At 33.8% G+C, this 12,936-nt stretch overlaps 1 protein-coding gene across 2 annotated transcripts in view; it reads left to right on the top strand.

The window, feature by feature from the left end:
* Positions 1-12,936, top strand: part of LOC140443597 (ATP-binding cassette sub-family C member 4-like) — a 116,833-nt gene that overhangs the window by 48,084 nt on the left and 55,813 nt on the right. For both annotated transcript variants that reach the window (XM_072534946.1, XM_072534947.1), the window contains exons 6-7: positions 7,887-8,009; positions 8,255-8,436. In XM_072534946.1, coding sequence (XP_072391047.1) covers positions 7,887-8,009; positions 8,255-8,436 — 305 coding nt within the window. The remainder of the gene's footprint in view (positions 1-7,886; positions 8,010-8,254; positions 8,437-12,936) is intronic.

The following is a 12,936-nucleotide window of genomic DNA, read 5'->3' as shown; positions in this document are numbered from 1 at the left end:
TAATTATAACACTGTTATTAAGATAATTTATTAGTATTTTATTAAATAGTTTATCCAAATTATTTATTTGCTATTATATTAGAGGGTGACCGGTTTCGGGGTTTACAATATATACTCCTACTCCATCACCAGTCCCAATGGTAGTATATTGAATCAGATCAACAACTCCTTAATCATATTTATTATTTACTTATACACACATGTCCAAAAGTTTGGAATACGTACAAATAATATATCTACGCCTATGGTGGTTTTAAAATTGTTATTAATATTCATTCTAGAGCGTTTTTAAATGAAAATGATGAACAATTTGAATCGTTTTTGTATGATTTTGATCACATTCTGATACACATACGCTCATTGGCGTATTTACACAGTTTTTCAGTTTTTGTTTAAATTTGAATTGATCCGTTTAAAAATGCCTAGAAACGTGATATCTCATTTTGACATACCTAGAGTAATTACTTTGTTACAACAGGGTTTTAGTCAAAGTTATAACGCGAATATTGTTGATGCTACTCAGAGTGCTGTATCGAAAATTAAAAAAAAATCCAAGATACAAATGGCGTTAGGGATCGTCCCAAAAGTGGTAGAAGTCGATGTACAACAGCAGCATAAGACCGGCAAATACCATTGATAGCTCGTAGAAATCGTCTGAAATCTACAAATGGTATATCCAGAGAAATTTCTAGGCTTCAAGGACTGAATATTTCACGGCAAACAATAACACGCAGACTAAATGCAGCAAATTAATATCGTAGAAGACCGCTACGTATTCCTAAACTAATCTACCATCACAAAATAGTAAGGTTGCAATGGGCTAGAGAAATGGTGCATCATGGTCCTAACTGGAATAACGTGATTTTCTCTGATGAGTCAAAAATTGGCTTGGTATCTGATTCGCGAACAACACTGGTTTGGAGGGTCCCTGGACGACAAACCCGACTAGAAACAGCCCAACCGCGTCTCTCATTTGAAGGTGGCAGTATTATGGTTTGGGGTGGTATTATGAGTGGTACACGGACGCCACTGCTGGTTCTATAGAGAAGATTCACTGGTGCTGTGTACATCGAAGAAGTTTTAAATCCTATAGTACGTCTATTAGGGCAGTAGGTGATGAATTTGTGTTTATGCATGACAACGCACCTCCTCATCGAACAGCAGCAGTACAAAATTTTCTGGAAGAAGAAGAAATATCTACATTACAGTGGTCCCCGAATTCCCCCGACATGAACGTTATTGAACATGCTTGGGACATTCTTAAAACACGCATCAAGAAGCGAAACAATCCCCCTATTACACTTCTAGAACTAAAAGATGCTACCCGTGAAGAATGGGAGAGAATTCCGCAAGCCCAGCTCGACCAGTTAATCGGCAGCATACCAAATCGCCTACAGGCACGCATATAGGCCAATTGAGGAATTACTAATTATTAAAAACTATTTTTTTCTATACTAATTTACTTTTAAATGTAAGTTGCACATTGTAAGTTTTTCACTCCAAGAGTATAAATAATTTTTTTGCATATCGTTTATCTGGTTTTGAGATTTATTTAGTATTGTTGAGAATTGAAACAAAATGATGTTTAATTATTCAGAAGAGTTTATATATAAAAATCAATAAAAAGATGAAATATTCCAATATTCCAAACTTTTGGACATATGTGTATATCGCCTTATTATCATATTATTTACTTATTTATCTATAAGATCATCTTCCTCGCTGAAGTATCTATCCTCGGTTCGTAGTATCAAACTGTTGCAATAAAGTTAAAACCAGTATTTTTGGCTTTTCTTGATGACTGGCAGTATCCTTATTTTTTCTGCAACTATCGTTGTCAACGAGTACTTCATAACTTCGCGAACATCTTTAATCTTAAATATTTTTTGTCTAGCATGAAGAAGGAAGTATGTATATACTTTTATCCTACGACCTTTAAAAATTGTTAAATATTTCAACATGAGACATATTAAAAGTTACTTTTTCAAGACGTCATCTTCAAATGTCATATCATTTTTTTAGTTAACCAGTTGTTAATATTGGCATTCCTTCTAAAATGTTGTGGAAATTTTTCTGTTAATCACAAATGATAAATAATGATGTGCATAATGGTTACCTCATTTAATTAACTATACCATTTAGACAGAGTTGGTCATGAGGAACTGTACATACTCGTACCTAGTATGGAGGTCCCTTTTGGAAATAAGAAATGACCATTTAAAAGTATATTGTTTAATAACATACAGGGTGAGTTGGAATTTTGACCAAAATTTATATTCATCATAACTTTTGAATGGTGAGTTCGATATGTCTCATATTTTGGTCAAACTTTACACTAATACTTTCTAATCAACTGATTTATACTTAGTGACATTAGAAGTGTTAAAACTTGAAGAAATAATTTCTTGAACTTAATTTTTTGGCGACATGGTAGATTTACATTATGAATGAAACAACGTTGTCAAGAATTTTTGTTAACAAGTAACCAAAAAAAAAATAATTAATAATGTGATTGGCGACCCCGTAGCTGATTAAACTCCTGTATACGTCTAGCCATTGACAAAATGAGATGATCGATGTCTGCTTGTGGCACCTCGTTACAAGCAACTTCGTGTATTGACTGTGCTAGAGTCTGTGGAGGATGGTGCAAAGTGGACAGTCTCCTTGACATTATATCTCACACATGTTCGACACAAATTTAAAAATGTGACTTTTCTTGCAAAAATTAATTTTTTCGAAGATATTATATTTAATTTATAAGTATTAATACCATAATACTTGGATGGTCTCGTGCCATAGTAAACTAGGTGCATTTTATTTGTTTTTACTTTTTCATTGCCATTATCCTAAAAGCTAGCTTAAAGATAGCTTAGAATCAGTACGCTGATCAGAGCCATTTGTAAGTGTTCGAAAGGTCTTTGATACTCTTCGCTCCATGTATATTCTTCACCTTCTTCTGTCAACTTTGTTAATGGCTTGGAGATGTTGGCAAATCCTTTGACAAAACGTTGGTAATATGTACATAGGCCAAGAAAACCTCTAATTTCGTGTTTATCTCTTGGTACTGGCCAATCCTTAATTGCTGCAAGTTATTCAGGATCAGCTGTTATACAATTACTTCCTACAATATGTCCCAAGTACTTCACTTCTCATCGAAACAAGTGACATTTCTTCGAACTTAACTTCAAATTCGCTGCCCGCGGCATGCTTATCGAAGGATCTTCCAACTACAATTACATTGTCCAAATAAACCAGGCATGTTTTACATGTTAGACCTCTTAAAACCGCCTCCATTAATCTTCCAAATGTGGCCAAAGCATTACATAAACCAAAGGGCATAACTGTGAACTGCGAACTGCCTGATCTTATCAAGAATGCGGTTTTTTCACGATACGATCAGCTAGCTCCATGTCTACTTGCCAATGTCCACTTTTCAGATCGATTGTGGAGAACTAAAGAGAACCAGAAAGTGTATCCAAACTATCGTCTATTCTAGGCAAAGGATAACTATCCTTTTTAGTTACCGCATTGAGCTGTCGGTAGTCAATACAAAAACGCGTTGAACCATCTTTCTTCTTTACTAGTACTACTGGTGATGTCCATGGACTGTTTGATTGTTCAATTACCCCTTATTTGTTCATATATTTGATGATGATTTGGTTTTGCCATTATCGTTCTTATCAATGGCTAAAACATCTTGGAATTCTATCAGCATAGACTTCACTTTTTTAGCTCGTTCATCATTAAGATCTTGGCACGTTTTAATCACCGTCTCAACAAGCTTTTTTTGATACTTAGATTTTGATAGTTTCTCATTAGTATTCATAGAACAAATCAAAGCCACGAAAACACACTGTCCGATCAAAGTTCTTTTACTTAACTTAATAGCAGTTATCTTTAAATTCATAACTCTTACAGGAACGACATCTCGAATTCTCACCAAAGCTTTTGCCGTTAGGAACTTGGCATTGTTCACATCTACGACCATCCTTAAACATCCCTCTCGGCAGTAACCATCAGGTCTGGTCATCAAAATTGTCTCACTAATACCAGGTATTGGTACGTCACAAGTAGTTATTAAGCTGATAACATCTTCTTTGTCTTCATGAAACGGCAAATCTTCACCATTGATCTCGAGAACTCCATTTTTGACATTCAATAGTGCCCCAACTTTCCTTAGTAAATCCACCCAATATAAACTCGTCGGAGATCTCTGCAATTAATACTGTATGTTTCAATGTGGTTAGGCCAATTGATACTGACATATTAGCCTCGCCATATGTATTAATTATCTCACCAGTTGCTGTTCTAAGCGTTACTGTTGCAGGCGATAATTTAAGATGGCCTCGTACTACTTCTGGACGTGCAATAGTTCTTGCTGCGCCTGTATCTACCAAAAACGATCTATATTTATTATTGATACGACCCTCGATACACAAGCTATAAATTCCACCGGAGGACGTAATGTTCAACTATGGGGGCTTCTCGAGGTCGGCAGTTGCCCCTTGGTGTCGACCCGTTCTAGTTTTCCGACTGTTGTATCATTTTTTTGCAATTACGGCGAATGTGATCTACGTCACCACAATTCCAACATCTGGGCTCGTGTCTCTTTGGCATCGTGTTACTAACTAATTTTCGTAACATTTCTTCCAGACGTTCATATCATACGAGGTATCACCTCGTAAAGCAGCAGTCAAGGAAACAGCTTTTTCTTGTTCTGTCCAATGATTGGCTGTCGCAATAGCTTCAAATTGTCTAAGGGATATGGACCAAGAAGACTTTGCAACAAATGGTGGCAATTCGAATCGCATATGATGTGTCGTTTCGTCTCTAGGTGATTCTTCTTTCACTACCGGATCTAGAACTACTGCATTAACTGGTGGTAGCACTCTCGTAATAGTTATCATGGTCTCTAATTGTTTGATCTTCTCTTCTACGTTGTTTACATTTTTCTGTATCTGATCGAATGTTTTAGAGACTTCTTCAATTTTCTCATTGTTCTGAGTACATACTTCGTCGAATCTTCTAGAAACCTTTTCGAGTTTCTCGTCGTTTTGTCTAGCTACTTCTTTAATAATTTGTGAAGTCTCGTCGAATCTTCTAGATACATTTTCGAATGTTTCATCGAATCTTTTGGAAACGTTCTCTAATTTATCATCACTTCTTCTATAAGATTCTTTAATCATTTGCGAGAAGTTTTCAAATTTATTATCATTTTTTTTTAGAAGTTTCTTCAATCATTTGCGACGTCTCATCGAATCTTTTGGAAACATTCTCGAATTTTCCATCAATTATTTCAGTTAAATCCGCTTCTTCTGCTGATTGAAACTGGAATGTCTCTGGGTCGTCTCTATTCTTGCTGAGAACAGTCTTCAGTTCTTCTAGTTGCTCACGCAACTGTTTTACTGAAAGTTCTACTAGCAGCATCTTTGGTCAGGCACACACGTACTTTTTTAAATATTCTTTCGTACAAAGATCACTACCAACTACGCGGATGTTCCCGACGAATAATACTTTTCAAGTCAAAAACTTTTCAAGTTCAAAAGTCTTTTTTAAAAGTCACTGCCGAATTTATTTTTTTAATAAATCAATTATCCTCACACCGTGACACCAATATAGCGAGAATAAATAAAACGGGCGGTTCGAATTTATATAAATATATTTATTTATAAGTTTACAGTTCGGTAATATCTTATCAACTCAACTTAACTCATAGAAGGTATGCTTATATATAAAAGTAATTATGTACTAAAACATTCTGGAGTAGCCCACCTCTAATTCTTCTCATCGAAAGCGCATCGAAGACGTGCGCTATTGAAATGCCAACTGTTCGAGTTTTCTAGATTTATCTTTCTACGAATTGTGACACATACCATGCATCGGAGATGGGCTATTTCGTTACAATACGGTCAAACATACGTTGTTAATCATCTTCACTTTAAGAGAGTAGTATTGCGTCGTCTGCATTTTATGTTGTTTTTCTCCCATTGGGTATTTTTTTGTAATTCTAACTTTTTTATTGTCTCGTCCATAATCATGTTGAACAATAGAGGACTCAGGGAGTCTCCCTGTTTTATCCTATTGCCAGTTTTAATTGATTCAGTTAGTTCTTGTTATACTTTTACTTTAATTGTGTTGCTTTGGTAGATATTTTGGATCGTTTTCAATATTCATATTATCTCTTGCGTACTATAAGTGGATAACATCATTTAATTTGAACCTGCCAAATGCCTTCTTAAGGTCCACGAAATATATAACTATAGCGTCCGTGCATGTTCTTTCCAATCCAAAACCTTGTTGTTCTTCTGCTAGTGTTATAATTTCATTGAGTTTATTTGTTATTACTTTGGTCGTTAACTTTAGTGTTGTATTTAATAAATTAATTTTTCTGTAATTTTCCGGGTTCGATTTGTCTCCCTTTCTGAAGAGGAATATAAAGATGCTTGATATCCAATATTTTGGTATTCTGTTTTGGTCTATTATTTTTTGGATTAGTTTTAATATTTTTATGGTCAGATCTGGTCCTATGTACTTTAGAAGTTTGTTCGGTATACCGTCCTCACCTAGTGATTTTCTATATTTTAATTTCCTTACCTCTTCCTCCTCAATATTTATTTCTTTGTTTAATAGGGATCGAAAGAAATCTGTCCATGTTTTCGTTTTGAATGTGTTTCGTTTTTATTAGTTCGTTCATCTTTTTTCTTTGTGTTCTGATCATTCTCCATATTTCTTTTTGTGTTCCGTAGAAGTCGTGTTTCATTTGTTTTGAGAAGCTCTGCCAGTGCTCCCTTTTTATTTGTCTGACTAAAATATTCGCTTCATTTCTAATTCGTTTTTAGTGGTTGTATGTCTATTGTATTTGTTGTGTTTTTTAATGTAAAAAGACTTCAAAAGATTTTATCTTCACTTCGTCTCTAAACCAAGTGGTTTTTTTTTAGTATGTTGGATTTGGCTTTTTTTTAAGTAATTATGTTACTGCGTTAATTATGTTATTTTTGAGTTTTTCCCAGCTTTCCTCGATGACATCGTTTTCTAATATTTTATTCTCAGCATTGTTCAACTATCATCAGTCATACCAACTCTATTCCTAGTATTACTTTTCCCTATATCCCACAATTTGTATCCTTTATCAACTTCTTTCGCCCCTTGTTCTTTCCACCTAGTCTCTTAAATCCAAACAATTTGTACCCCCCATCTTTTAAACCCATTCGCTAACTCATTACTCTTACCTGTAAGACCAAGATTTCAAGAACCTATCCTAATTATCTAACCTCTAATGATATTCTCTCTAAAACAGTTCTCACCCGGACATCCACGAAAGCTGTTTTCTTCCTTGCTTCGAGTACATTTTACCTCAGGAGATGCTTTCATTTCTTCAATGTGATAACTTTTATTACATTGGAGGTCTTTTCATTATTATGACTTAAAAAGATTGTCAGACGTTTGATGCGTGAATGCCTTTTCTATCAGCATCATATCCTGCACTATTTAGCCAACACACCACCAATGCAACCCAAGTGCAGTCTAACACCACACTCACTTGCATTTTTCTGTATAGGCCAGAATCCCTACGGTAAGAACTTTCGTATAAACCAATGCATTGTTGACCGTATCCCTCCACTAGGAGGCACCTACTTTAGTCGGGATACAGTTATTATCGTTTTGTTGGAAATAACATATTAAAAAAGCGGTTCATTACATCATTATATAGATTTCCAATTTACTAAAAATACAACTCTGTATTTATAATTTTTACTAAATTATGTTTTATGTAACTTATAATATATTTACGTTGCCTGCAAGGAAAAAGGTTGAAATTCTTTATGAAAAAATTATAAAATAAAAACAATTTATTTTAAAACCTAATCTAATTTAATTTCCTTTAGGGCAATATAGAATCATTTGGTAGTTTGTCGGAGATAAAATTTAAAAACCCTGAAATTTTTGAATGGATCCAAGAATTAAATAAAACCAATGAAGCAGAGGAAAGTACTGTGACGACAAAATTGGTATGTATCAAAAAATTTATGTATCTTAACTTTTAATTAGTACCTAAGGCGTAATTTTAGTAGGAGAGAAAATGCATCTACCTTGGAGAAATTATAAATAGAGAATGATATTCTTGAAACCAGCTAAAGTTTAGAATTCAAAAATGTAGTAAAAATCGTTTTAAATAGTTTTTTAGAAATGGTTTTAAATAATAAACAGTGATAAAATATAAGTTTAACTTATACCGGACACTTTTTTCTTTCAGAACCTTGAAGGTGAATCAAACCAGAAATTGAACTATATTAGTAATGAGAATAGATCAAAAATAACTCCAAGCAGAGCATTGATTGAATATATAAAATCTGGTTCTTGCATTATTCCTCTATTTTTAACCGTACTCAGTGCGCAACTCCTCTTGGGATTGACTGATTATTGGTTGTTATATTGGTAAGAATTTGTTCATATTTTTAATCTTTTGGTTTAATAACAAAGTATAATACTAGTCTATTTGCAACGCAATAGGGATAGGTTATATTACTTATATTTAACTTTATGTGATCATATTCTTTCACAAGGCTCGTCATTCAACTCATCACTTACAAGAGCCAACAAAATTATGCTCAAGAAACATATTTTTATGAGAAAAAATACTTTGACAGTTTTATAAACCAATAATTTGATAGAAAACCAGTATAACCAACAGAGACAGTAAAAGTAATGGTTACCAAAATATCAATAAACGAAGCTGCTTATATGATATAGAAAATAAAGAAAGGAAACAGCTGCACCACATAATCATCATCATCTAGCCTCGAACGACCACTGCTGGATATAGGCCTCTCGCATGTTTGTTCACTTAGTCCGATTTTGCGCCATCTTAGGTCAACTTGTAGTCACTCTTTTTATGTCATTGGTCCATCTCGTCAGGAATCGACCTCTATTTAGTCCGGGTAGTATGAGTACACTGGCTAGAAAAAATATTCTCATTCCATATTTTTGCACAATCTTACGTGCATGTTACCCAGAGATAAAATAATAGTCAAAAATTGTTTAACACTACAAAAGAGGCGTGACAAACTTACACGAATGGGCGCGTTGAGTCTGAGAGACCCAGACAAATTATGTATCATTTTTTGGAATCACTGTTTCTTTCCAACATTTAGATAATAGCATTCGCTTGAAACTACCAATATAAAATAAACTTTACCCAAAAAGAACACCCTGAAACATTTTAATTTACAATTAATAAGCCATAAGAAACAAACTGTTTTCTGAGTTATTTCTTTCACATAGTTATAATTATATGTTCCAAGCAAATGCATGTTTTACAAAAACGGCACGAAAAATGTGTTTTCCAATCTTTAAAGAACGCAAAACGTCCACGTTTATTTTCTACAACTTCCACTCTCTCTACAAGTTCAGTGCTACTTATTCTAGCTGCGACCTGACGTATTTCTCTTGGCAAATATTGTGAATGTACTCTTACTTTCATATAGCTCGTTAGAAATTCGTTGGCAAGTTGTTTTAAAAATATTATTCGTGAGATTTTGTATTTTTTTTCTTTTGAATTAAATTTGAACAAAGGCGTTTATACCAGAAACATTGCGAAGTCCTAAAAGATAACCATGGTCCATCTATGAGTATTCCTAGTATAACATTATACTTGGAGGAAAGCTGATTCACTGTATCAACCCCACATTTTCTCGAATTATAAAATGTTATAATTTCTGGTTTATTATCCTCACCAGAATCCTAATTAATAGTATCATCGTGATGCAATGTAGACTATAAGATAACTTACTTATTTATTTTTTATTTATTTTTTGCCTATTTTGCCTATTTTGCCTATACATGGACAAACGCTCGCAAAATCTATTCACTACTTCTGAAGGAGTGTTATCTGCAGGAAAGGCGCCAGGGTTCTATTTACCACAATAAATTTCCATTTCCGTTATATGTGTAAAAACAGCGCGAATCAGCTAAAGAGAAAACATTTATTCCATAACGTGCAGGCTTGCTGGGAATATACGGGTGTCACAAAATGATTGGTCATAAAATATACCACGATTTTTAGAGATGAAAATAAGTCGATTTGGCCTAACTTATCTATATGTAAAAGTGCACCCAGAAAAAGTTTCAAGGTTTTAAATTTACAAAATAAAATCGATTTTTTTAATGTTGCTCCAAAAATTTGTTATGTTAGCATGCCATAGCCAATAAAACTAAAGTAGCGAAAAATGGTTTTCCGATTTTTCTAGATTTTAGAGGGTCTCCAAACTTTACCACCCCCCCCCCTCAACTTTGTAATATAATATTAGATTAAAAACGCTACGTCACAGAATAAAATTGCTATTTTTCCTCTAAAACAACTTTTTTGTCTTTTGGTATTTGTTTGTAAAATCGTTAGTTTAGAAGGTATAGCCTTTTTTATATGGGAACAAATATTTGGGAACAAATATCAATAGTCAGTGTAATAAAAAAAAAAGAAATCCTATTAAGAATCGAACAAGCAAGGAAAACATTCATGAGCATGAAAACATTTTTTACAAGATCAGACCTTAGTCTACAGCTTAGAATCCGAATGATCAGATGTTACGTTTTTTCTGTCTTACTGTATGGCTGTGAAAGTTGAACAATGGACTCTGAAATAAAAAAAAGAATAGATGCCTTTGAGATGTATATATACAGACGAATGTTAAGGATTCCATGGGTACAAAGAGTTACTAATGTTGAGGTACTTCGTCGCATGTGTAAACAAAAAGAATTACTAAGAATAATCAAAGAGAGGAAAATGCAATACTTGAGTCATGTGTTGAGACGCGAAAGATATGAATTACTTCAAGTTATACTGGAAGGAAAAGTACAGGGCAAAAGATCAGTAGGAAGACGCCAGAACTCGTGGCTGAAAGACCTGAGGAGATGGTTCGACCGCTCATCCGTAGAGATCTTTCGCGCAGCAGTTTCCAAAACTACAATTGCCATTTGGATCGCCAACCTTCGAAAGGAGACGGCGCAATGAGAAGAGAAGCCTTTTTTAACTGTCAAGTTAAAATAATAGAATTATGCATTTATCAAGTTTATAATTCGAGTAGGCGAATTGTTGCTGTGTTCGGTTTCTTTGAATTAATTAAGTTGAAAATAAACAATTACAGTTTTACTGAAATGGCAGAATAACAATTTATATTTTAATTATAATTTAACGATAAACCGAATTTTAGATGCTGAAAATCCATTCGACGGATATTTGGTTTTTCAAAATATGTGGTATTCATTGTTGGAACGATGTAGAGACTGTATTCAGGAAGGGGGAGGTAACTTTGAAGACTTTTTAAATATAATTAATATTTTTTCTGTTTCGATTTAAAAGTTAATAATAAACCTAATACTATTAAAAATGTAATATTGCATTTAAGAAGGTGGTTTTATCTTTAAAATAATAATTTAACAAACAGATATCAGGAGACAACAAAGTTGTAAAATAGCTATATCATTTCATTGATATCCAGTTTTTATTCGATTTTATTTTGTCAATTTAACACCCTCTAACTTTTTCTAGGTGTACTTTTGCATATAGGTAAGTTAGGCCAAAACAGAGTTACCAGTTGAAGTCCGTTTGAAGAGGTTTACTCTCCGGACACTGGAACTCACTTAAAGCATGGGTGTATGTTACCTGAAGTAAAATTTTAATAAAATATTAAACATCAAATAATATTATCAACATTATGTACTATCTTCGGTAACACAATATATTTTAAAGGGTATTTACCCAAATATTTTGGTGGCTCAGGCATGGTAACCTGTATTTTAACCTGATGATGGAACTGTTGTTCCGAAAACGTTCGTGTTTTTAATGTAGCCCTTTTAGGGTTTTTATAAAATATACCCATATACAAAGATTAACCTCTTTTTTGTGATACGTGGTATACAGCCAGCTGCAGGAATTATTTTCCTTGTGGATTTTGATAACAAATACTTTGAATATAGATATTTATGCTGTCTACTATTTTTTGTATAACATCATTATCAAAAAATAGCTGACAACATTCAATAACAGATGATGCATATTTTGCCACACCGATTACTCCCCGAAGTTCGTAATTCAAACAAGGCAATTTCCGGTATATCTTGTTCGCTATCGGAGACATGATCACCTATCTCATCACCTTGAGGATTCACCTAAAAATCGTTAGAGTCTGAAAATTGTTCCTCATTGCTTAACAATTCTTCAAGTTTTTTAACACTTCTACTTATTTATCATATGTATTTATCATTTTACAATAAGATAAAACATATACATTAAGTTATCATCAATGTAATAAAACATGCGAATCCACAGACGAACTTCTAATAAAATCAGTAAAAAATACTTACGTAACTGAACGGGTTGGGTCTGAGAAACCCATACTCATAAACTGCGAGGCACTTCGAAGATACATAAAAATTATTTTTATTGGCCTGCTAGACCCGACGCGTCCACTGGAGGGTTAAACAATTTTAGGAAACAAATTGTCAAATTATTTTTTTTTTTTTGGCCGGGAAAAGTTTTTTTAGGTTAACTTGCTCATTCCAATTAAGAAAGATTCATATTAACTTACATCGTAATACCAAAAAAACACTTATTGATGTCGCAATACATAACACCAATAATTTGCGTGTTAAATACAAGGAAAATATCGCCAAGTACAGAGATCTAGAAATACAAATCAGGAGACAATGGAAAGTATCTAGACAGTACCTATTATTATATCTACTACTGGTGTCTAAATGAATATCTCTACAAGGCTGTACCCGGATGTGCACGAAATTTTTTGGGAGATACTCCAACATACCAAGTCACCTTTTTTTTCTCTGAGGGTTCAAATTTCTAAAAACCTTAGCAGGTTAACCCACCTCTAGGGAGGCCTGGAGTGTGTTGGATTCAGTTTAGAGGAGTACATCCGATCCCAT

Source organism: Diabrotica undecimpunctata, chromosome 6, assembly GCF_040954645.1.
Source record: "Diabrotica undecimpunctata isolate CICGRU chromosome 6, icDiaUnde3, whole genome shotgun sequence".
NCBI lineage: Eukaryota > Metazoa > Arthropoda > Insecta > Coleoptera > Chrysomelidae > Diabrotica > Diabrotica undecimpunctata.
This window is presented reverse-complemented; position numbering and strand designations above follow the sequence as displayed.